Source organism: Dermacentor andersoni, chromosome 7 (assembly GCF_023375885.2).
Source record: "Dermacentor andersoni chromosome 7, qqDerAnde1_hic_scaffold, whole genome shotgun sequence".
Taxonomy (NCBI): domain Eukaryota; kingdom Metazoa; phylum Arthropoda; class Arachnida; order Ixodida; family Ixodidae; genus Dermacentor; species Dermacentor andersoni.
In genome coordinates this window covers 51,320,729-51,345,284 of record NC_092820.1, presented here as the reverse complement: position 1 = coordinate 51,345,284, position 24,556 = coordinate 51,320,729, and the positions used below count along the sequence as shown (strand labels likewise).

Below are 24,556 nucleotides of genomic sequence, written 5' to 3'. Positions count from 1 at the left end.
AGAATATGTTCTAATATTTTGCATGGGATACTGGTTAGTGAAATAGGACGATAATTGAGAGGAGAATGCTTGTCACCTGATTTATAAAGTGGAGTCACCTTACCGACTTTCCAATCAAGGGGCAGGTATGCTGTGTCAAGCGACTGTCGAAAAAGTTTTGCTAGTAAAATAGATGAATAAACAACAGTGCTGTGCAAAAATTTCACGGAAATTAGGTCATGGCCAGGAGCAGAGGAGAGACGCAATGATTTAATCACGGTTTCGATGCCGCAGGGTTCAATTGTAATTGGAAACATAGCCTGGTAAGGCCCCCCGGTGGAGGCAACACACGTCTTTGGCCTCTGCTTCACATAGACGGCACCCCCGGACTGACCCACCCGGGGGAAATCGGCAGCCGCCTTTTCCTGTCCCCCTCTTCGATCTTTATCTTTTCCTTTCACTATTTTATCTTTCCTGTGTACTATTTACTTCATTTCATTTACAAGTTTCCGGACGGCTAGGGTTAACCATGTGGGCGTGGCCTTCCTTGGTCTTGGTTATATGGTTATAGCAGTTATGTATGGCTAGTGGTTTTTAAAACATTCCCGCGTTGGGCTCCATGGTGGGCGGCCAGCTTTGCTGCCGAACGTGTATGTAATTACATGGATAGAACCTCCTCTTCAGCAAAACCTGATCGGAGGCCGTAAAGGCACCGGACAGAGGTAATGAACTTCAGTAAACCTAGTGATAGCTTTACAAAATGTTTGGTCATCACGTCTGAAACTGAACAAAAAATTCAAGACATGTCCCCTTTCCTCTTCGCCAAAGCACTTAATGAGTGTATTGGTGAGACCTACAAAGCAAAGAAAATGAATTCTGGAGACCTCTTGCTCAAAGTTATGAGGGCTGAGCATAGCAGGCAGATTAAGAAACTTGAGAAGATCGGTGAGAACAGTGTGTCTGTCTCACCATATCGTACACTGAACTACACGAATGGTGTGATTTCAGATACAAAACTCCTAAAGTGCACAGACGAGGAAATTGAAGAAGCCTTGAGAGATCAGGGTGTTCTATCTGCAAGACGAATAAAATTCAGAAAAAATGACAGTGAAACTCCGACCAAACACATTGTGCTGACCTTCAACTCCATAACGCTTCCAAGTGCCGTTAAGACCGCTTACCTGTACCTTAGAGTAAGACAATATTTGCCCAATCCCCGCTGGTGCTTTCGGTGTCAGAAATATGGGCACGGATCCCAGTCATGTCGCGGAAGAGCAACCTGTACTAAATGCGGTCAACCAGACCCTGGTGATTAAACGTGCCCAAAAGAGCTGTGCTGCGCAAACTGAGCGGGTCAGTACGCGGTCTTTTCCAGATCTTGTCCTCAGTGGAAAAAAGAAAAAGAAGTGATTGCATTGAAGGTACGAGAGAACATATCATACAATGAAGCCAAAAAGAGAGTTGCATTTGCCTATAGAGGTACTGACGCACAGGCTGTGCATAGAGGGCGTGCGCCGCCGATGGTGTCAGTTGGAACCCAAGTGGAGCTGCTGGACAAAGTGTCAGCGCTCCAGCCCTCCTCATCCAGTGAAATAACAGACGCTCGTCGCAACCCTCTCCCAAGAGGCCCAGAGGCTTCTGCCGGGGCTGACGTCAGTACGCAGGCGGTAGAGGCCACGAAGGTCTCAACATCGGTGCCGAAGGACCGCTTTCTTTTCAAGAAGTCGGCACCTTCACCAAGCACCATCAACGATGAACGCCCAAAGGGCGATGATATGATGGGAGTGTGTCCGCCAGACACGAATCAAACAAAAAAGCCTACATATGGTAGGCAAACCAAAAAGTCGGGTATTCCCCCTGGAAAACAGAAATGAGGTGGACTTCTGGTCATTGCCCCTGCCAAGGAGACGTCACCTAAAAAGAATTTCAGCAAGCTTCTTGCTCATTTACATGTCATCTTTGTGACCTTTTGGATAGAATTTCTTCGTGAAGTACTTGATAATCCACATCATCAAATATGGCTACTATTGTGCAGTGGAACTGCCGTGGTTTAAGAACTAATATTGATGACATTTACGATCTTTTCGAGAATACTGAGGCTTCTGTTATGTGTTTGCAAGAAACTCATTTGAAAGGTTGCCATAAACAACCTTTGCGTCGATATAGCATCTTTTGCAAAGATAGGGAACAGTCTTCAGTCGCATCCGGAGGAGTCGCTATAGTGGTTGCTCAAGGAGTCCCAGTACGTAAAGTGAAGCTTAACACCAACTTAGAAGCTGTTGCAGTAAAGGTTCAAAGAGAAAAAACAATAACAGTATGCTCCCTGTACTTACCACCAGGTAAGAATATCACAAGAAAAGAATTAGAAAATTTGGTGTATGAACTTCCAGAACTTTTCCATTTATTGGGGGATCTTAATGCTCATAACAACATCTGGGGCAGTAGCCACACTGACGCGAGGGAGAAAATGGTAGCAGAATTTTTAGACAACTGCAATGTGTACCTTTTTAATGATGGAAAGCCAACATATTTTATTGCGAAATCACAATATACTTCAAGCATTGACCTCTCCTGTGGCACGCCGTCATTTGCTAGGTTTTTTACTTGGGACGTGAGGGAAAACCCACGTGGCAGCGACCACTACCCTATAATACTGAAGCCGATCGACGCGCCTCCAACAATGCCAGCACGAAGACAGAGATGGACGCTGGGTATAGCAGACTAGTCTCTTTTTTGGAAAGGTCTGAAATAAGGATGCACTCAATATTGACGACTTATGTGATGCGATAACGAAACAAATTTTAGGTGCAGCTGAAAACTCCATACCACTTTCACAAGGGAAGCTTCCACGTAGACCAAAACTGTAGTGGAATGATGCATGTGATAAAGCTCGTAGGAAACAAAACTTTCCAAGGTCTCGACGAAACAGGTACCCAACTTTCGAAATTTTTTTGTTTTTTAAACAAAAGCGCAGTGAGGCTAGAAGGGAAAGACTGATAGCAAAAAGAACATCGTGGGTGAAATATGTGAGCTCGATAAACAGTCACACAACAAGTAAATTAGTCTGGGAGAAAGTGAGAAAAGTTGACGGTGTTCATACAGAATACACGCTCCCTGTATTTGACGAGGAAACGGATGTTAAGGGCAAGCAAATATACTTGGCGAGCACTTTGCTGGAATTTCGAATGACGCTCACTACACTCCCGAGTTTCTCAAGATAAAGGCCACTGCAGAAAAGAAAGATCTTCGGATATCAATGAATAGTACTGAGCCATATAACTGTCCTTTTACAGAAACTGAACTCTTCGATGCGATATATTTAGGGAAGAGCCATTCAGCAGGTCCGGACAACATACATTACGAAATGCTGCGACACCTACACATGAACGCGTACGACACAATCATTCACCTCTTCAACAGGTTGTGGGCGGAAGGCTATTTTCCAAAAGCATGGAAGAAGGCGATGGTTGTACCACTTCTAAAACCTGTAAAGGCACGTCCTGACCCTAATAGTTATCGCCCCATTGCGTTAACCAGTTGTTTACGAAAAAACATTCGAAAGAATGGTTAACAAACGGCTTGTGCACATTTTGGAAATTAACGAGTTACTTGATTAGTACCAGTGTGGCTTTAGGGTCAATCGCAGTGCAATCTACCAATTAGTCCGGTTAAAAACAAAATTCGTGAATCTTTCGTCCAAAGGCAACATTGCGTCTCTGTTTTCATTGACTTATCAAAAGCGTATGATACGACGTGGAGACATGGCATTTTAATGGACTTGCACAGATACGGAATAAAAGGGCACGTGCTTGGTATAATCAAAAGCTATCTGGAGGATCGAACTTTTCAGGTGATGTTTGGACCAACTTTCTTCAACTGTTTTATACAGAAGAATGGAGTGCCGCAAGGTGCATGGAATATACAGCGTTACACTATTTTTAGTGAAGCTCAATTCGATAACTACAGTTATTCTTTCTTCCTTAATGTATTCTTTATATGTCGATGACATTCAACTTTGTTTCACCTCTTGTAATATGGCTACTTGCGAACGCCAACTCCAGTTGGGTGTAAACTCTATAGTGCGATGGGCAAACGAAAATGGTTTTGAATTTTGCGCAGGAAAAACAATATGCGTAACTTTCAGTCAATACCGAAGGCTCACACAGCATCCAACATTACATATTAAAGGAGAGCAAATCACAGTAAAGAATGGACGCAAATTTCTTGGTATAATATTTGACAAGAAACTCAACTTCAAAGCGCACATCGCGTATGCAAAACAGAAATCTCTGAAATTCATAAATTTATTAAAGATCCTATCCATTCGATCGTGGGGTTCAGATGGAATATGTCTGCTTCGCATATACAATGCAGTTGTCCGGTCACAATTAGACTACGAATGTTTTGTGTACGGCTCAGCTCGAAAGTCGGCATGAGAGGTTCTTGATCAGGTGGATCGTCTTGGACTACGTCTGTGTTCCGGCGCGTTTCGTACGTCTCCAATACAAAGCTTCTATGCAGAAACCAACAAGTTGTCTTTGGAACACAGAAGACTACTTCTTGGAAACATGTACATACCCGCCGTGGTTGCTCAGTGGCTATGGTGTTGGGCTGCTGAGCACGAGGTCGCGGGATCGAATCCCGGCCACGGCGGCCGCATTTCGATGGGGGCGAAATGCGAAAACACCCGTGTGCTTAGATTTAGGTGCACGTTAAAGAACCCCAGGTGGTCGAAATTTCCGGAGTCCTCCACTACGGCGTGCCTCATAATCAGAAAGTGGTTTTGGCACGTAAAACGCCATAATTAAATTAAAAACATGTACATAATGAGAGTACTATCCTGTTCCACGCATCCTTGTAGACTACTATTTACAAGGCCGCGCTTTGAAATACATTTGAGCAGCAAACCGGCAATCATTCCTTCCTTTTTTATCAGGTACCAAAAGCTGAATACGGACCTATGTTACAACGCAAGAAAAAGATTCTTGCAAGATGAACCTTCTTTTGCTCCTTGGGAGATGAAACATGCGCAATGCGACTTTAGGTTAACAAAAAACAGAAAACGATCTTCACCAAGCGGGCGTTACTAAGTGATTATTTAGAAATAGAATCAGAATATAATTTCTGCATGACATACATTACAGATGGATCAAAAAGCAATGGCAATGTAGGCGCTGCAGTTACATCAAATCAATTTGAAAAACAAATGAGACTTCCAAGTCAGGCTACTGTCTTTACTGCAGAACTCCATGCCAGTTCGTTAGCTCTTGAAGACATCCTGAAAAGAGGAAATAATCAATCTGTTATACTTAGCGAATCCTTGAGCTCTCTTCAAGCTCTCGCATCTAGATTACCATCTGAAAAATTCTACTGAAGAAAATACGAAATCAATGCACCTAATGTCACAAGAGAGCTTTAAATGTCACTTTCTGCTGGATTCCTAGTCATGTAGGAATACCGGGGAATGAAAGAGCAGATATTATGGCAGCTCGTACCGAAGATTTGGAGCTACACGATGCTGGCCTACCTTGGCAAGATTATAAAGCCACTTTAAGAATAGCAGTTGAGAAACACTGGCAGAAAGTGTGGGATGAGCAAAAACTTAACAAGCTTTATTGCATAAAACCTATTTCACGAGAATGGCGGAGTTGTCGCCACAGACAAAGATTTTGCGAGGTTACCTTATGTCGCCTAAGAATTGGTCACACAAGGCGGACACATAGTTACTTAATAACAAACCACAACCAACATACCAACGCTGCCGTGAAATTTTAAACGTGCTACACATTTTAATAACATGTTCTCGCTTAGAAAAATGGAGGGAAAGATATTTTCAGATTTCTTACGAAAGAAGAATCCCTATCCATCCCATGTTATTATTGAGCGATGAACCACTCGTACAATATGAAGATACGTTTAACTTTTAAAAGCCACAGGAATTCTACAAGAACTGCAGCACATTTCATGTTTTATATTTTTACTTGGCCATTTACACCATTTTACCGCATTTGAACAAATAAGCTAATCCGAAAAACATGTGCTTGGCGCATTATAGTCTGCACGACTGTTGCGCCATAAAAATCCCAAATCACCATCATCAAGGCTTTAAGGAAACCACTTACCTTCTTCCTGTGCTCATCACCGTCTTTTATCACTCTCTTTATCCCCTGTGCAGAGTAGCAGGCCAAAACAGGCTAGCTCAGGCCGACCTTTCTACTAAATAATATCTCTCGCTACTTGAAGTTCCGAGTTGCGAATGATTATGCTGGAGGATAACCGAGGCTGTTGCGCACAGCCACCGTGCATTTCTTGAGCAATTGCATGGAGCAGGTATAGCCACTGTGCGGCAGTCGTTCTGTAGAATACCTCGCCTTTTGGCAGCCTAGGAACTTGTCTTGATTTAATCAAAGCAATTCGGCCAACCGCGCCATGTTTGCATTAGTTTTAAACAATGTATGGTACTGTAGTATTCCACCTAGCCCGCTTCAACTAACATACATCTATAAAAATGTATAATCCTTTGTTTTAATAGTGTACTTGTCTCAGAAAACAAAATTCACCGAGGATTACGATACTTTCTAAGACAAAATTTGTGCGCAGCTCTATAAGTGTTTTGGTTTCACAATCTGTCTCCTGCGGCACGTTGCAAACAGAGCAAGAAGTGGCGCGACGACCTCGGTAATCGGAAGAAGGCGACAGGCCGCGATTCACAGCAGCCGCCGCAAACAGACCTCCGCTAATGCAGTGCTTTGTTTTCATATATACGGTTTCGCTAGACGCGCTCGCGGCATGCCATCAGTGAACAGACGACGCGCGCTACTAGTAGCCACCGTCGCCGCAGAGCGGCAATACGCTTTTCCTCTCACGCTTTCGCCAAACCCTCCTCCTCTACTTTCCGCCTAAGTTTAAGTTATGGCGTTTTACGTGCCAAAACCACTTTGTGATTATGAGGCACGCCGTAGGGGGGGACCCCGGAAATTTCGACCACCTGGGGTTCTTTAACGTGCACCTAAATCTAAGCACGCGGCTGCTTTCGCACTTCGCTCCCATCGAAATGCGGCCGCCGTGGCCGGGATTCGATCCCGCGACCTTGTGCTCAGCAGCCTAACACCATAGCCACTGAGCAACCACGGCGGGTACTTTCCGCCTCATCCCAGGCAGCACATTGCATGGTGCCAGCCAGGGCCGATGTTGGTTTTGAGCTGGCACCAGCCAGGCCTGCAAATACCCTCGTTGCCTCCGTAATGCCAGTGCTGACAAAGCCACTGTATCATACATCTATCGCTGGCCCTGCGTTGCCGGGGGATGCACTTAATTGCCTAAGCCGGGCAACCCAAATGCCTATTACGGGCCTGCTTTCTTGATAGGATGTCGTCATTGGCTGTACGTCTTTAAGCATTGGTTAAAAACGTCCGTTCAATACTATAGGCATTGCCACATTGTCTATCAGTTATAATAAAACCGTCAATATCAGCCTGTCAAATAGAACGGCACGTCAGCATTAGCTTTCGCGTAGCATTCACTGGCCAATCCTAAGTACATGTATGTAATACACCACGTTAGATGTACTTGACCTGAATTTTTTAGTACCTGCCTTTGCCTGACTTTCCGGCATTGTTGGGACCTCTTCAGAATTACCAGATGGGCTTGCTTAAAGTAAGCAGTTGTTTGTGTGCTTTGCACGAGCCTTCCGTGTGACGAGCCTTCCATGTCATGCATGTCATACATACCATTGCATGCCATATCCTGCCATCTCGTGCGTTAGAAAATGGCATCAAGACATTTACGCCACATCGTGCATGTTATCTCATTCATGTCACGTGTGTAAGTCATGACATGTGTTGCATGCCATGTCACCCGTATCATCATATCGTCCTGTTATTCATGTCATGCATGACATTTTAACATTTAACCAGGTAAAGAAACGACTGCGATGGCATCACGAAGATCTAAATGGCCAGGTGATGACATACATGACACCACATTTGGATGATAGCAACCTGCGTTGTCCCCGCTTCTCGGAAAGCCGGTTTCCCTCGTTATGTGGGGGAGGGGGGGGTCATTATCCCCTGTTATTTTTCGGAATCGAGGCAGCTTCTCGACTAGGACGCCACCACAACCACTGGGCAAACCTGCTTTTACTTCCGAATAAAAGCCAGTGGACGCACCGTTCTCAAGATATCCAAACGTGTATTCCTTGCCTCCGCTAAACTGAGCTCCCAACAATGTCATACATCACTTATGTCATTCACTTCATGCAATGCCAACCATGTTATGCCACGCATGTGGTATCATGCATATCCTGATATATAGCCACTTGAACCATCACGACGGCATCATTATGATGTAGCAGTTCGAGTAGATAAATGGGTACGTAGGACGACTCAATGTGCCTAGAGTAGGCAAAGAATGCGTCGCTAGAGAATGCTCGTGTACCGTGTATTGGACGGACAATAAAGGTAGTGAAAAATTAATCCGGAATCCTCCACTACGGTGTGCTTCATAACCAGCACGTGGTTTTAGCACAGGAAACCGCGAACTTTCAATTGAATGTTGCTCAACCTCTGCTGCAACATGGAGTGCAACATGGAGTTTGTGTGCAGATGGCAACGCGCCCGCTGACCCGGGTGATCGAGGGCATGCTCTGGAGCTACTACTTCCCCGAGCAATGCGTCCGCTCGGCGCTTGCCTACCAGCCTCTTCCAGACGACGTGTTCATCGTCAGCTACCCGAAGTGCGGAACGACCTGGCTGCAGTACCTCGTCTACAACATATACAGGTACACATGAGAAACAATGAGGTCAGAGTCGTCGGATTGATTTCGGCATTGTTTCCGTGATGTGTGTGTTTGTGTACGTGGTGTCTCCAAATCGGAAATACGTGCGGGAGCATGCAAGAAGTACAAGCAGCTGACATGTGAAAGCACGAAAATCTCATGTGCTAGCTTGTGTCGTTGTGCACCGTGCAGCATCCTCGTTATCTTATGAACGAAGGTATCACATTACGAACTCTTGTTGTATGCATAATTGCATGTTTGATGCTCAGGTTCAACGCCTATAAAGAGAGGGTTAATAAATAATAATAAAAAACACGTTTTCTATGAAGGCAACTACCAGGCTACATCTTAAGTTACATTTTTAATTTATTGCACCACAGTTGCATTTTTATTAAACCCGATAAATAATCTGCAATGCCTGATGAATTTATGAATGCGTTCATAACGGGGGCCTTGTGTATTGGTGCCTTCGCGGATTACTCTTCTAATAACAGCGCTTGAAAGTTAGTGTTAAGTGTTCTCCTTTATTTCTTCAACGCATCACTATGCCAACCTCTGCACATATGTAAGAAAGGCCAAAATAATTACGCGGGATATTGGCGATGTTTGCGCGAATGAATAGTATTGGCGGTAACCAAGATTTCGTGAAGACACTGTAGAAACACTGTGGCGTTGCGGAATCATTCGACAAGCTGTCTCCGACTTCGCGCCCGCGCATTTCGCGATGATATATCGTCGCCGTACTCCGCCCGTCACCAATAGATCTTGTTTATTTGCCTAGACTGTGCGTCCGAAGGTTTATCAATGTAAACATTGTACAGAGACTTTTAGGCAACATTATGGCACTCAGGTCGGTTTACTATTTACCTACATTTTTGGCACCTGAATAACTGTAATCTGCTTTGTGTCCTTAGGCTGAATCGCATTTTATGTTTACTAGGGCTGGGCGAATGATAAATTAGCGTTCCGATTAACTGATTAAAGCTTCAGTGGCTGCTAACTTTTTTTTTGATCGCGGATAAGTGGCTAAGCTCACATGACCAAAATCAGGCAAGGGCAGGCATTGACGCCCGCGCTTCTATTGTTCCATAATGCAAAGAAGGGGTAAGGCGTGTAGACAGGCACACAAGAGAAGGGGACAACACGAACGCCGACTATTAACTGAAGGAAGCACTGAGGCGAAAAAAGTAAGGCGCAAAACTCATCTGCGCATGCCCTGGAAAGGTAGCATCACGTGTCAATCGGGTACACGTGCCGGTCTGCGTGAGAGGTAACTGTTAAGGCATTTGATCTATTTCTTACGTATGGTAATCGAAGGCTGACTCACGCACGCACTTCCGCCATTATTGATATGCCATGCCTCGACCATAAGACGCGTATCTTCATTCGTATGTCTGTACAATATAGCGCATTCATCTAACTCAGGCATGCAGTTACAGTCTTGGCAATGTAAGGAAAGATTAGAAGGCGATCCACTGGTTAGCGACCTTTTATGTTTAATTAGCCTCTGATTGATACACCGTCCCGTTTGCCCTACGGGAAATCGGCCACAGCTAAAGGGAACTTTATATACCACACCCATACGACACCCATATATCATACCACACCAGTCGTCTGGGAGGTCTGTTTGCAGCGGCTGCTGCTGTCAATCGCGCCCACGCGTCATCCACGCGCTGCTCCTCGCGATTTCCAGATTCGGGAGGTGGTCGTGCCACACTTTGCTTCGTTTGCAGCGTGCCGCACGAGACAGATTTTCCGCGCCAGCAAACGTATTGCGAAATGGGAACACCTACAGAGCTGCGCTCAAATTTCGCATTAGGGAGTATCGTAACCGTCGGGGACTTTTTATTCTCAATTCCTTGGCGATCCTTAATTCGTTGGTGTTACAAAAGGTAGGCTTATCCTGTTGTGCATGGCCAGCAGTTGTTCCGCTTGAGCATCTCTTAACGCTATCAGCACGATTGTTTTGCCGAACTCGTGGTGAGATTGGCGATGTGAAACACTTCGTGTGGTTGTGCCCGAAGTTCGATCAGGAAAGAAAGGAGTCATTTCACAGTCTGCAGAAGCGGGAGCTTCCACAGTGAACTAACGCCGAAGAGCGACAACGGTCCAGGAGGAGAAAGGCAACTAACTTTATTGCCAAGAACGGCTTGTTCTTATACAGAAAACGCTATGACGTCCCAGGGTCGTGTGGCGTCACTATATTAGACCATAGTTAGATATCACAAGACGTCACACACAAACTTGCGCTACGACATTCCTTCCCACTTAGATTAAGTCCGCACTTCACTTCCTAAAGTCCTCATGTCTAAACCTATCCAGTGGACGTCGCGCACGGCCGCTTCGTCGAGGCATAACTTCGGGTTGCTTGGAACTTCTGTGCTCTGCTTTGCTGGGGATGTATCCTTGTGTGAAGTCGTCGTTACCGTAGTCGGAGGGTCGGTTGAAGCCCGAGGAGTTGGACTCTGCATAGAGTCCCGTAATGCAGATTCCACGGGTGCTGCGGCGGCCACCGGGAGTCTTGTAGGGGTGACTACGGGATCTGTATCTGGCGGTTGTTGCAGCTTGGCCAGGCGCCTTGTGTCGGGAAGTAGCTGCAATGGTTCAGCTGAGACAGCTCTCGCAAAGGAGTGACGCAAATGGTCAGCATGCACAAAGCGCACTTCACCCGCCACATTCACAAGATATATCACTGGGCTTACAATCTTTGTAACTACGCCGTCTTCCCAAGCCACATTTTCACCACGAAGGCATTTAACAAACACTTTGTCACTCACTAAGAATCCACGTTCAGTACCCCGGTGCTTATCTCTCTGCCGCGTGCTGTTGAGCTGTTTGTTGAGCATATCTTGCTTAAAATCGGGTTTGAGGAATGACAACTTGGTCTAAGAAGAGCTAAGACTAAGAAGAGCTGCGCAGGAGTGCTGCCTGTCACACTATGTTGCGTGTTCCGATAGCTCATCAAAAAGCTGTCTAACCCAGTTTGCACTGATTCTCGGTTTTGCGAGACATCTGATAGCAGCTGTTTCAGCAATGCGCGCTTCGTTGTTTGGACTAGACGTTCGGCTGCCCCGTTCGAAATTGGGTGATAGGGTGGTGTTCTTGTATGTTTTATGTTATTCTTAGCCAAGAAGTCTTCGAACTCTTGTGATACTAATTGCGGCCCATTATCACGCACAATTTCGTCGGGAAATCCGTACGCCGCGAAGACAGTTCGAAGTTTGGAAATCGTTTGTCTTGTGGCGGTAGAGGTCATTAGCCATACTTCAGTCCACTTAGAATAGGCGTCCACTAAGACTAGAAAGTTAAGCTGACCTTTCATAGCAAAGTCAACATGCAGCCTTTGCCAAACCTTGGACGGATAAGGCCAAGGGTGTAGTGGTACAGGCTGCGCGGCTGGTTGCACGACTCCGCAAACCCGACAGGTTCGTACGTAACCTTCTACTACTTTATCGAGACCTGGCCACCAAATGAAGCCTCTAGCCAGCGTTTTCATCCTTGAGGTGCCTGGGTGGTCCTCATGTAGCAAGGACAACACAGCCGGTCGCAATGCCTCGGGCACGATCACCCTTGTGCTCCACGTGACACAACCTTGCTCAAGTGATAGCGCTATATGTCTAACGCAGTATGGCTGGAGCTCGTTAGGCACTTCTGAACGCCAACCATATCGCTATAGATGACACATTCTTCATAAATTTGCTGTAAAAATTGAGCAGCCCTAAGTATGCTCTTAATTCGGTTACATTTGTTGGCTCAGGAGCGTGCAGGATTGCCTTCACTTTCTCTTCTGTCGGGTAGATGCCATCGGTGCTGACCTTGTGCCCAAGGTACGAGACAGAATCTTGGAAAAACTTACATTTTTCCCGCTTTAACGTAATGTTATGCTCCGAAAGCTTGCCTAGCACCCGCTCGAGCGTTTTTTGGCAATCGTCCACGTCCTGGCCTGCAATTAGGACATCATCAATATAACAACCAACATTCGGAATACCAAGCAAAACCTTATCCATCATGCGCTGGAACACAGCAGGGGCACTGGCTATTCCATAAGAAAGTCTGTTATATTGATAGAGCCCCTTGTGCGTGTTAACCGTCAGAATATGTCCCGATTCTGGGCTCAGTACCACTTTTTGGTATGCCGATGACAAATCTAAGACACAAAATAATTTGCCTCCACACAGTGCTGTGAACAATTCTTCTGGTTGGGGTAGTGGGTAGTGGTCTATTTTAAGTACCAGATTTACAGTGATTTTGTAATCGCCACAGAGGCGTATTTGATCACCTTGCTTCTTTGGGACCAAAACCAGTGGAGTTTCCCAATCACTGCTACTCACAGGCGTGATTACGCCTTGGCTTTCGAGCTCAGCGAGGAGTTTTTCTGCTTGTTCGCGCAAAGAAAAAGGAAGCGGGCGTGCTTTACAAAACACCGGCGTACAACCCGGTTGCAAAACAATTTGTGCCTCGAAGTTCATGATAGCACCGAGCGATTGTGAAAACACGTCTGGAAACTTTGCGCTAATCTTATCTACTCTGTCTTCGCTGCGCACACTGCAAAGCGATGTCCAATTCAGCCGAAGCTTGTTAAGCCAGGTTCTTCCGAGCAATACAGGTAACTCTCGTTCGCGGTTATTCACAATAACGATTGGTAAAACTGCACTCTGCCCTTCATAGGTCGCGGTTACATTGCATTGCCCTATGACATCCATTTTCTCGCCTGTGTACCTCTTTACAACAACCCGAGTTGGTTCACAATGCACATGCGCAAACTTCTCTTTGTACACACTTTCAGGTACAACTGTCACTGCGGCCCCGTGTCCGCCTGCATTGACACTTTCTGGCCCTTCACGTTTACAGTAACCACGTAACCGTTCTTCACGGGTGTGTCGACTGTGCAGTTGTACAGAGTGTGCTCGTCTTCGTCTGACGATTCCATTACTGCATGTGCCTTCAGCTCACTTTTGCTCGTTCGACACATGTTTTGAAGGTTTCCAACTTTTGAACATTGCTTGCTCGAGTAGTTCTTATACAAGCAATGTTCTCGCGCGTGTGTCTTGCCACAGTGGTAACATTCTTGTTTCTTGGTCTTGTTTCGCGCCGAGCTTTTATCCTTCGCTTGGTCACGGTCACTGCGCTGATGCTCGTTAGTTTATTTCCAATGGGTTTATGCTCTCCACCCGGCTTGCTGCTTTCATTGCGGCTGTTTGTTTTGCGGCCAATTTGCTGTCAAGAGCTATTTTGCATGCCCTTTCAAACGTGAGTGCGTCAGCCGTGAACAACGCCTTCTGCGTTTCTTCACTTCGGATCCCAGCTACCAATCTGTCGCGTAGATCGTCCAGTAGAAATGGCCCGAAGTTACATTTGCGGGCTAGGTGCTTCAACTCTACTACGAAGTCTTCGACACTTTCGTGGTCAAGTTGCACTCGGCGGTTGAATTCGCACCTTTCTGCAATTACAGACGCCTTCGGGCTGTAGTGGCTTTGCAAGAGCTTCTTTACTTACGCGAAGGTCTTATCTCCTGGTAGCAATGGAACAACCAAGTTTTTGAGAATTTCATATTCTTCTGCACCAATTACTGTCAAAAAAACAGACAGTTTCTTCACTTCCGCTATCTCGTTTGCCCTGACGTAATGCTCAAATCGTTCGACATAAGATTCGAAGTTCTGAACCTTAGGGTCGTACTCGTCTAGTCTGCCGAGCCGGGACATGGCTTGGTAGGAGAAGTAAATGTGTTACTTGCTTGAATTCCGGATCTCTTGCTGACCTATGGTAGCGACGCCTCCGGTAGTAGCGTGGCCTCGTTGAGCGGCCGCATCTTCGTTGATGATGTCCAGTAGGCTAGGTCACGGTGATCCCATCCTCGTCACCAGATGAACTAATGCAGAAGAGCGACAACGGTCCAGGAGCAGAAAGGCAACTAACTTTATTGCCAATAACGGCTTCTTCTTATACGGAAAACGCTATGACGTCACATGGTCGTGTGGCGTCACTATATCAGACCATAGTTAGATTCACAAGACGTCACACTCAAAGCTTGCGCTACGACACACAGGTGGGCTTTAATGACGTAGTGTTCCCGGAAGGGCCTGCGAAGCAGCCACGAATAGAGTTCTACGCGCGTTTATTGCGTTCCTTGGTGACGCCGAGTTGATGAACATAAGGCCGTTGCCGACTTCTTATTAAAGAAACAGTTCGACAATGGCCAACAAAAGCTCACAGAAAAGAGCGCTTGTAAAAATTTGTTAATGCCTTGGCATTCTTAGGGTACTTCGCATAATTGCTGGGGCTATGTATGTATGTATGTATGTATGTATGTATGTATGTAGTTTGCAGGGACAACATGGCCACAATTAGTACGTGATCGGGGTAGTTGAAGAAGTATAGGAGAGGCCTTTGCCCTGCAGTGGGCGTAACCAGGCTGATGATGATGATGCGTGTGTATGTGTGTGTGTGTCACCGTTTCCCTGCTTACCTGGGTCACTGGGTAGTCCGTGGACGGTTGGTTAGCGCACTGGGCTGCTGTGTTGAGCTAAGAGGGTTCGAAACCAACCGTCAGACCTATTTGGGCCAATGAGTATGTGGGAACGTGTACAAACGTGCCAATTTTCAACGAACCTCTTTCACGCCAGCGTCGATAGCTATGTGCGTGTCATTAGGAAAGTGCTGCTCTACAATCACGAAAAATATTGCTGAAATTTCTGCGATGCTGAGCAGAATCGAACCTACGATACAAGGGTCCCTCAAACACAACAATCGGGCACATTAGCAGGCTACGCCACAAATGCACTGAGAATTTGCAGGTTTCGATCAATGCATTTCAGAACAACGCTTTAGCAGGGTGCGTCATGATGCACTGGATATGTGTCGCTCTTATACGAACCTTTCGCCAAATTCGTTCACTGAGTTAGTGCCATTGAGTGTGCGGCAAGCTAGGAAACAATTGTCAGCGTTCACTGGGCCCGGCGCTTCAGGCTTCTCGTATCGGCGGCCACGCGCAGACTGCTCGGTAGTGCCACTAGATGGCGTGGCGTGTCCAGAAAAATGCACGAGCGAGGAGCCTCGTTGCCGCATGGCGCGTTTCTGAGCGTTCGCATGCACCGGTGCGCCATGAAATTCGGCGGCCAGGCGCAGGCTTCGTGGCAGTGGTGCTAGATGGCGCCGAGTGGTTACCATTTTGAAGCGCGAAAGAGTATCGTCACTGCAATACATGCCCCATGCCTAACTCGTTTCGACGTTGGCAACACGTTATGTCGCTATATCGATTCAGTGCTGAACGCATTACCGTTGACAGTCATATTGAGATGAGTTCCACCGCTTTGTTGGCGGGGGGGGGGGGGGGGGGAATAGCTAGGCCATCGGCTTTTATGCTTATACAGACCATCGCATTCGTACCCCCTGTGTCTCCAATTTTACTTGCACACAATACGTGAATAAATTTATGTTTGTAATGTTATTAATGTTGTAATGGCGCAAGATGTATTGTTATAATGTAAATAATAAGTAATGTTAGCGAATGCATTCCTATACCTGAAGTACCCACACACCCTTTGCAGTAGGCACAAGACGTCTCACGTGTCCAACTGCGGTTGCGTCCCTCTTAAGTCTTGCTATATGTCTTGAATACAGCAGCTTATTATGTGCGAGTTGTTTATATATGTCTTCCGCGTGCTTCAGTTTGCAATGTGCGGTTTATTAGTAACAACATATTGACGCGAAATAAGTTTGCACGTGATGACACGGGACCCTTAAGGCGAGAACGATGAAGTTCGTGGTTGCGCGCGCGTTCTCCGAGGACCAGCCATCGCTGAACGCAGACGTTTTTTGGCCAATCTGTCGGTGGTAAACTGTTTTAGTTGTAATAGCTGGGTGACAATATGTAGGGGTCAGCGCTATTGTACTCATGCGCATACATGTAAGCACTATTTTAGAGCGCAACACTTAGGTGCATGTTCGTGTGGCGAGTGTCGGCATTATCTCTCGTAACCGAGCGAACGAGCACAGCGAAGGATGAAAGCGAACGCGGAGCGCAGCGGGAGATGAAAGACGGCGATAACGAAGACAGCGTGAGGAGGAAAGCGGAGGAGAAGGGTGCAGCGCAACCATTAGGTGGAAAGCGCAGGTGCAGGTTATGGAGAAAGCATAAGAAAAGCGTAGTATAGCAGAAGACGGGCTTTGCGGCGACGATGGCTACGAGATGGTGCCAGAGTAGCGTGTGTCATTCGTATGGAAACAAAGCGCTGCATAAGCGAAGGTCTATCTGCGGCGGCTGCTGTGAATCACGCCCACGCGTCTCCCACGCGCTGCCTCTTGCCATCGCCCGATTAGCGAGGCAGTCGCGCCGATATTTGGCGCAATGAACACACCTACAGAGCTGTGCTCAAGTTTTGCATTAGGGAGTATGATAACGGTCAGTCAATTTCTTATCTAGAATTTTGCCTTTTTGTACAATTCTGCTTAAACATCGGGGTGTTATTGCTACTGTTTTATGCTTGCGAAAACCTAATTCTGCAAACGCGACTCCACTTGTGTTTTGGTTATTTTTTGTGAGAAATTGTACATGTCTGCAAACGTTCTTGTGTGCTGTTATTGTACACGCTCGCTCTGTGACGAACTGTGACAGGAAGACAGTGCTCTGCGACTGCAGGATATTAAAGACCAAGATTAGCTGAAGCTTTCTTAGTAAGGTGCAGTTATTAAATGCCGTAAAGTTCGCATCTACAGTGAGAGAGGCTTGCAAACCTGAAAAAATTACCGGACGACGAAACCCGCGGGTCGACAGTCCTTAGAAGCTTCTCGGGACGTCTTGGGTTAGCAGAGCGATTCCTGCGGTTTTATCGATAGAGAATACTTTGTCTCTAAGGAACGCTGGGCCATCCTTATGCGACTTTATCTCGCCCAGCGACGGCGCAGCGCTTGCTTCTTGTGAGCTGGTTTTATCAAGGTGTTCAAATCACTAATTTCAATTGGCTTTCGTGCTTTTCTCGGGGCCATATGCTTTAAGTGTCGATTGTATGAGTGCTGCAGTACCACGAGAGGCATCGCTGCGGGCTCCGAGATAACCGGAGAGACCACCGCCTGTTTGATTGGTTTATTTGATGGTATTAGAAATGTTGACAACTTTTGTCGCCAGCACCCACCGCTCAGTAGCTGTCGTGTTGGCCGGCTGAGCTCGACGTGACGGTTTCAATGCCGGCGGTGCCGGTGCTTTTCGATGGTAGGCTAAATGCCAGACTCGTGTATTTATACTTAGGTGCACGTTAAAGAGCACCAGGTGGTGAAAATTAAAGCAGAGTTCCCCACTATTTTGTGCCTTTAGTCATACTGTACTTCAAGCATGTGAAACCTCAGAATTCGAATAAAATTTTATTTTTTACTGCGGGTTTTTGCAACACCTGATCACCTCATGCAGACTAGCTGACTATTTGTCGCCATCCTGTTTCAAAGGACACGCAATTAGCAAGCATAAAGGTTTTCGTCCATCTCAGATCACAACGAACTTATACAAAGCAAGTGTTGTGCATGTGTGATACTGTGAGGTGGATGACAATTTCTCCCTTTCAAGATTCCGCAGGTGACAGATGCGCGCTGCTACAGTGGAGAGATAATGCCCGTAATGTGCCTGTCGAGATTCGTGCTATGCGGCGCACGTAAAGGAAAGAAGATATGTTGGGCTTAAAAGAAAGAAGATAAGTGCGTAGGGGTCTGCTTCTAGAGCTAATAGACGCTTTGGCTAAGCATGCGCTCCCCAACCAAACGCTGGCGGTGCAGACACTGTTAGAGGGCGCACGCGGCCTCTGTGTCTATGCTGTTGCCTATGCAGTGTCTATGCTAGTTGCTATTTAGAGTGGGCCGGTCTTCAACCATAGTACACGGCTAACAGCGAGTGCTATGTACCGCTTTCCCAGCGGCGCAGTTCCTCCCCGGAACCGCGAGGAGTTCTGGGACAGCACGCCCTTCCTGGAGATGCGCGGCGCAGAGCGATCGATCCTGAGGAGAAAGCCGGGTGCCATAAAGACGCATTTGCCCTTCGACAGGCAGCCCTACTCGCCGCAGGCTAAGTACGCAGCCGTGCGACTCGTGCGTAGCCGTCGCACGTAACTGCGACGCCGGTAGAGTTGCTGAGAACGGGCGAGAAGGTTGCGACCATGCATACACTGCTGTTGTGACATATAGAACCGGGATATGATGCGAGACATATATCTATCTGACAAAATGTAGTGGTCTACTGGCTAACCACGTTCTCTTCGCTGTTGTTGCAAAGACTGTACATGACGCTGTATTGAACGCTTTTAATATTTTCCCTTCAGCCAGTCACTTCAGCCAGTCAATGACTTGGTTTGTGCGGTATTATACTCTTCTCACCTTTACCCTGCGCGATGGCATCGCATTGCATTCCTCTAGTGTATTCATGCCCTGAAGTTAAGTTAGCGCGCTTGATATTTCCGCTTTGATAAAATACGTGGCAACAGCGATAACTGTTGCCGCCGTATATGGTATACCGCCAAATCTTAAAAGCTTTTCTACAGGTGATCTATATGCAGTAATAACGATTTATATGCGTTCGGGGTCATCCGCATGTCTTATATTCCTGTTTATACCGCTGGCACGTGTGCTGTGATCGTACAGCAGGTGTCAGTACCCATAGTTTACGGATCACGAAACCTGCGAAAAAGCAGCGAATTTCCCCAGCCTAGGCCATGCAGCCTGGTATTCAGTTTTCCAGCCGTGTGTAGTGCAAATAGCGCAGTGTTGCATTGTGTTGCTAGCTATATATCTGTAATACCAAACTGCACATGAACGTTATCTCCGATACGAGTGGTCCGAAAGCGCTTGACGCCGACTGAACGTATGCCTGTACATATGCACCTGGCGCAGGTACCTGTACATCACGCGCAACCCGTTTGACTGCTGCGTCTCCTACTACTACCACACCAAGCACCTGCCGGGCTACTGCTTCGAAAAGGGCACCTTCGACGAGTTCTTCGAGCTCTTCATCACGGGCGACGTCGAGTTCGGCGACTACTTCGACCACCTGCTGTCGTGGTACGCCCACCGTTCGGATCACAACGTCCTGTTCCTGACCTACGAGGAACTCAAGAGAGACACCGCGGCCGCTGTGGTTAAGATGGCCCGCTTCCTCGGCGACCAGTACGCCGCGAGGCTGCGCGACGAACCGGCGCTGGTCGAACGCATCCTCCAGGCCGCGGCGCTGGGCAACATGAAGAAAATCTTCAACTCGTGCGACTTCGCCGTCAAGGACGAGGTACCGGTGCAGGTTTATTGTGCGCACTCGCCGTCAGGCTTAACCTGAACGTGGTCTAGTACTGGCACGTATACATTGACCCGCGCACACTGCTAATCTTCTTCCGGTGGCCGTTTTTCACAGGCTAACAATTAGGTGTTAACGCTCGGCGCAAGACGCTCGCCGAGCGTCGTGTTTGTATCGGAACTTTCTCGAGTGTTGTCGCCAATTCAAAAGCGGGAAAATCTTTTCTAATCAGATTGCGTGCACGACGCAAATAGTGGTGTACATTCGGTGACGTACGCAAGCACAATCGTGCACGCAGTGTGATTAGAAAAGATTCCAATTACATTGGAATGTAAGATGAGTCATATACAAAGAGCCGAAGCTCCTGAAATGTAAATGACCTTTCGAGCATTTACGACTGTGCACACCGCTATTGTTGTGCTCTGTGTGTTCTTTTCAGGACAGAACTTCGCCCAGCAAAAAGTTAAATCCTCAACTAGTGTTTCCGACAGTTCTATTCGTCCCCGGCACTGAAACATGACAATGTAGCCGCTCAAAGGGTCGCTAAAAGAGAAACACTAAATTTATTCAGGCTCATAACGCATTTTCAAACCCCGAACCCGGGTGTACGTCAACGTGACATCACGAGTTCTAATTGGATTGGATTGGTAAAACGTTTATTTGAGCCTGCAGTAAAATGCGCGATTGCGCGCGCGCTTATGACTTCTCAGCTCTTTCTTGCATCGTTGGGCCGCTGTGCTCTACTTGTGTAAGCGCCGCGCCTCTGCCTCCCTTCAAACGGGGTAACAGAGGGTTACTTTGTTGTTATGCCTCTGTGTTATTTTAACTAACGTATTTCATTTTTTCTATTTCAACACACGGCAAAAGGCTATCGCAGTAGCGAGGAGCGCTTACAAGCAAAAGCACTGGTGACAATGCATGAAAGGCGTTAAACCTTGTACATGGCTAGCCTAAACATTTCTATGTTACGGGTGGACATTGAGCGTTGACATTGACCGTCACATGATAGTGAGGGTCAAGAACACAGTAGGGAAAATATAAATGGAGAAACTGACTCTTTATTGGGTGAAACTATGCCCAGAAAAACAGGCTACATTCCGAAAGCACAACGATAGCGGCGAACACAGTTGCCGATCGTCGAAAGTTTGATCTGCCGGTCAGGCGCATCGGCTTTTATACATGAGTCATAGAAGTTTTCAGAGTAATCGCTGGTGCCCGTGTGTCTTCCAGACAGTACTACACAGTTCGCGTCGCGCATATTGACGCGTGTATTTTGTGCATACGGCAACGACGATGGGGGCATTAATGGACTCCGTCTAGTGGGTCAGTGAGATTGGGCGATGACGAAGAAGACGTGCCCCTGCTCTGTTGGTTTTTGAGGAGGTTGTCCCGTTGCCCTTGAAGAGCGTCTCCCCGGGTCCTGTCCACGTTGTACAGTGGCACTGGTGAAGGAGCTGGGTACTGACCGCGTCTGATGCGCCGGAGTCCTTCTGGGAGTCGTTCATCTAGCCCGAACGAATTGTCACCAGTTACGACACCCGTGCATCGCTTTAGTCGTCGACTGCTAGGCTTTGCCCCGGAGTTCTCCGCTCTTCAACCACCTCTCTCCAAGAGTTGCACACATCTCGCAATGACCTAAACCAGCCCACCGCAAGCACCCCAAAGGAGCCTGTTTCCCAGTCCACAACAGGTAACCCTTCTGCATTCGCTGGTTCCCGATCGCTATCGCAGTGCAGTATTTGAAAACATTGAAGACTGGCTTGACAAGTATGAACGTCTTGCACAGATTAGCCCGTGGACTGAGCAGCAAAAGCTCTCCCACGTTTATTTCGCCCTTGACGACAGTGACCGTACGTGTTTCGAGAGCCGCGGCGGTAGCTTCACGACATGGAATGTCTTTCGGCAGAAGATCACAGATACTTTTGCGAGTGCCGACCAACGCGACCGCGCCCAACAGGTGATGGAGCTACCGGTGCAACAACCTAATGAGTCGGTCACAACGTTCGCCGAGGGCATGACCCGCCTCTCTCGTAGAGCCGCCCGGAAATGACCGAAGATAGGAAGTTGCGCTACCTCATGCGAGGTGTAAAAGAGCAGTTGTTCGCGGGGCTTGTGCGGAATCCACCGGTCACCGTCGCTGACTTTATCAAAGAGGCTACGGCTAGTGAGCGGGCCCTTCATCAACGATGCAGGTAGTATAATCGACTGGCCACCAGCACCACAATCAATGCCGCCGCAGTGACTGCCGAGTATCGGAACCCCTTGCGTGAGTTGATCAGAGAGCTAGCTCATCAGAGAGGAAATTCAAAATATTCTGACACCGACACTAGATAGACCCGTAGCATCAATCGCCGAAGTGGTGTGTAACGAAATGAGGCAGGCGTTCCAGGTCAAGACCACCAGCGACCCCTGAGTTACGCCGCCGCTGTTCAATGTCCACCCCCCACCCCATTACGACCACACCACCGTACCAACACCCTCCGACCGCCGCCACTTGGTCGCCGCCGCAAAAGGAGGCTTCGAGGCGCGCAGCCGTTATGCCGCTGCAGTCATACCGCCAGCCGTCGTTCGCCGCGTCTTAGTGAACACCGCAAAACGACACTACGGTACGGCCGCAATTTTGGAGAACCGATGTATGGCGCACCATCGATAGGCGCCCATTCTGTTTTCACTGCGGGGGCGCCGGCCATATTTCGCGTCATTGCTGGCATCGGGACACATCATTTCGGCCTCTTCGTCGCTGGTCCTGTGGTAGACGTGCAAACGACGACGCCATGCTATGCCGCGACGACGCTGCTTTTCAGGGACTTCCAATAGCGCACCCGTGACGAATCCGTGCCCAATGGTCGGTCCGATTTCGGCCGTCGGTCGCGCTCTCCAACCCCTCCACGTCAGATGAAATCACCAACTAGAGGTATTTTTGCTTACCTGCGAGGACGAAGGTCGCTGAGCCCCCGTCGGGGAACTGAAGGCGGCGACCTCTGGAGGTAACGTTGCAGGCCCGCCGCAAGACAATAAGAAGGCCCCAAAACTCTCGTCGCAGAACGACGTGAAGCCGATAAACACCGACATCAAAGAAATTGTGAGCGCCAACATTGATGTTTTCGTGGATGGGCAGCCGGTGACAGCGTTAGTGGACACTGGTGCCGACTTCTGTATAAGGAGTCAGGAACTCGTCCTTCGCCTGAAGTAAGTAAAGACGCCATGGACGGGACCTCACATAAGGACGGCAGGCGGCCAATTACTGATGCCTACTGGAAGATGTACTGCTAGAATTAACATCGGGGATTCTTCTTTCGTGGCGGCTTTCATCGTTCTTCCTGTCTGTTGCAAAGATTTGATCAATGGAATAGATTTCCTAAAAGAATATGGCGCCGTAATTAACATCCCGGACGGCATGGTGACGTTTTATATGACCCTTGGTTTAGTCCAAGGCTTATCGCCTCAACACAACTCCTTTCGCCTAAAAGAAGACGACGTCGTCATCCCACCTCGATCATGTACTCTTGTTTCGGTAGCATGTGACGTACCGTTTCGTTGCGAAGGAGTTGCCGACCAAATAAGCACGTTCTTGTTTACTCACGGTATCTGGGTCAGACGAGGAATTGTCAATGTCACCGATGGGTGCACGAACTTGTTGCTAACAAATTTTAGCACAGAGCGACGGCACCTTCCCAAGGCCACGACTGTGGCTTATTTTAACGGCGTTGCGGATATTCGTGGCTGCTGTTCCCTACTCGAATAAGCGGCTACGCAAGACCCAGCTCCTGTACTTGACGTGAGCACTGCTTGGTCGCCGCACGAACGAGAACGGCTTTTTACGCTACTGGCCAAGTTTAACGTCTGCTTTGTGTCGACGTCCAGCGTCGATCGGACGCCTCAAACAAAGCACCCAATAATGACAGAGAATACGGCGACACCGATTCACCAAAATCCTTATCGTGTGGTTCCCAGAGAACGTGAAGCCATACAAGCGACAAAACTGGTTGAAGACGACGTGATCCCACCATAAACAAGTCCCTGGGCATGTCCTGTAGTTCTAGTCAAGAAAAAAGACCACAGCTTGCGTTTCTGTGTGGACTACCGAACACGAAATGAGGTGACAAAGAAAGGCGTGTACCCGCTTCCCCGTATAGATGATTCACCCGACAAGCTTCGACACGCACGTTACTTCTCTTCAATGGACTTAAAAAGCGGATATTGTCAAATCGAAGTAGACCCGAGAGACCGTGAAAAAACTGCTTTCGAGACGCCAGACGGCCTATACGGACTTAAGGTCTTGCCTTTCGACTTATGTACTGCCCCTGCTACGTTCCAACGCCTCATGGATACTGTGCTTTCAGGTCTGAAGTGGGAAACCTGGTTAGTGTATCTCGACGACGTCATCGTGTTCTCCGCAATGTTTGAAGAACACCTCGAACGGCTTGAAGCGGTTCTGCTGTCCATACGGTTCGCCGGGCTCACCCTGAAGCCGGAGAAGGGCCACTTTGGCTTCGCGGAACTAGTTTCTGGGTCACGCCGTCAGCCACGCAGGTGTC

General features: G+C 47.7%; 1 protein-coding gene across 2 annotated transcripts in view; it reads left to right on the top strand.

Annotated features, from left to right (window-relative positions):
• LOC126534451 (sulfotransferase ssu-1-like) overlaps positions 1-24,556 on the top strand; it is a 64,940-nt gene that overhangs the window by 27,584 nt on the left and 12,800 nt on the right. For both annotated transcript variants that reach the window (XM_050181726.3, XM_055072908.2), the window contains exons 2-4: positions 8,583-8,758; positions 18,655-18,807; positions 19,625-20,012. In XM_050181726.3, coding sequence (XP_050037683.2) covers positions 8,583-8,758; positions 18,655-18,807; positions 19,625-20,012 — 717 coding nt within the window. The remainder of the gene's footprint in view (positions 1-8,582; positions 8,759-18,654; positions 18,808-19,624; positions 20,013-24,556) is intronic.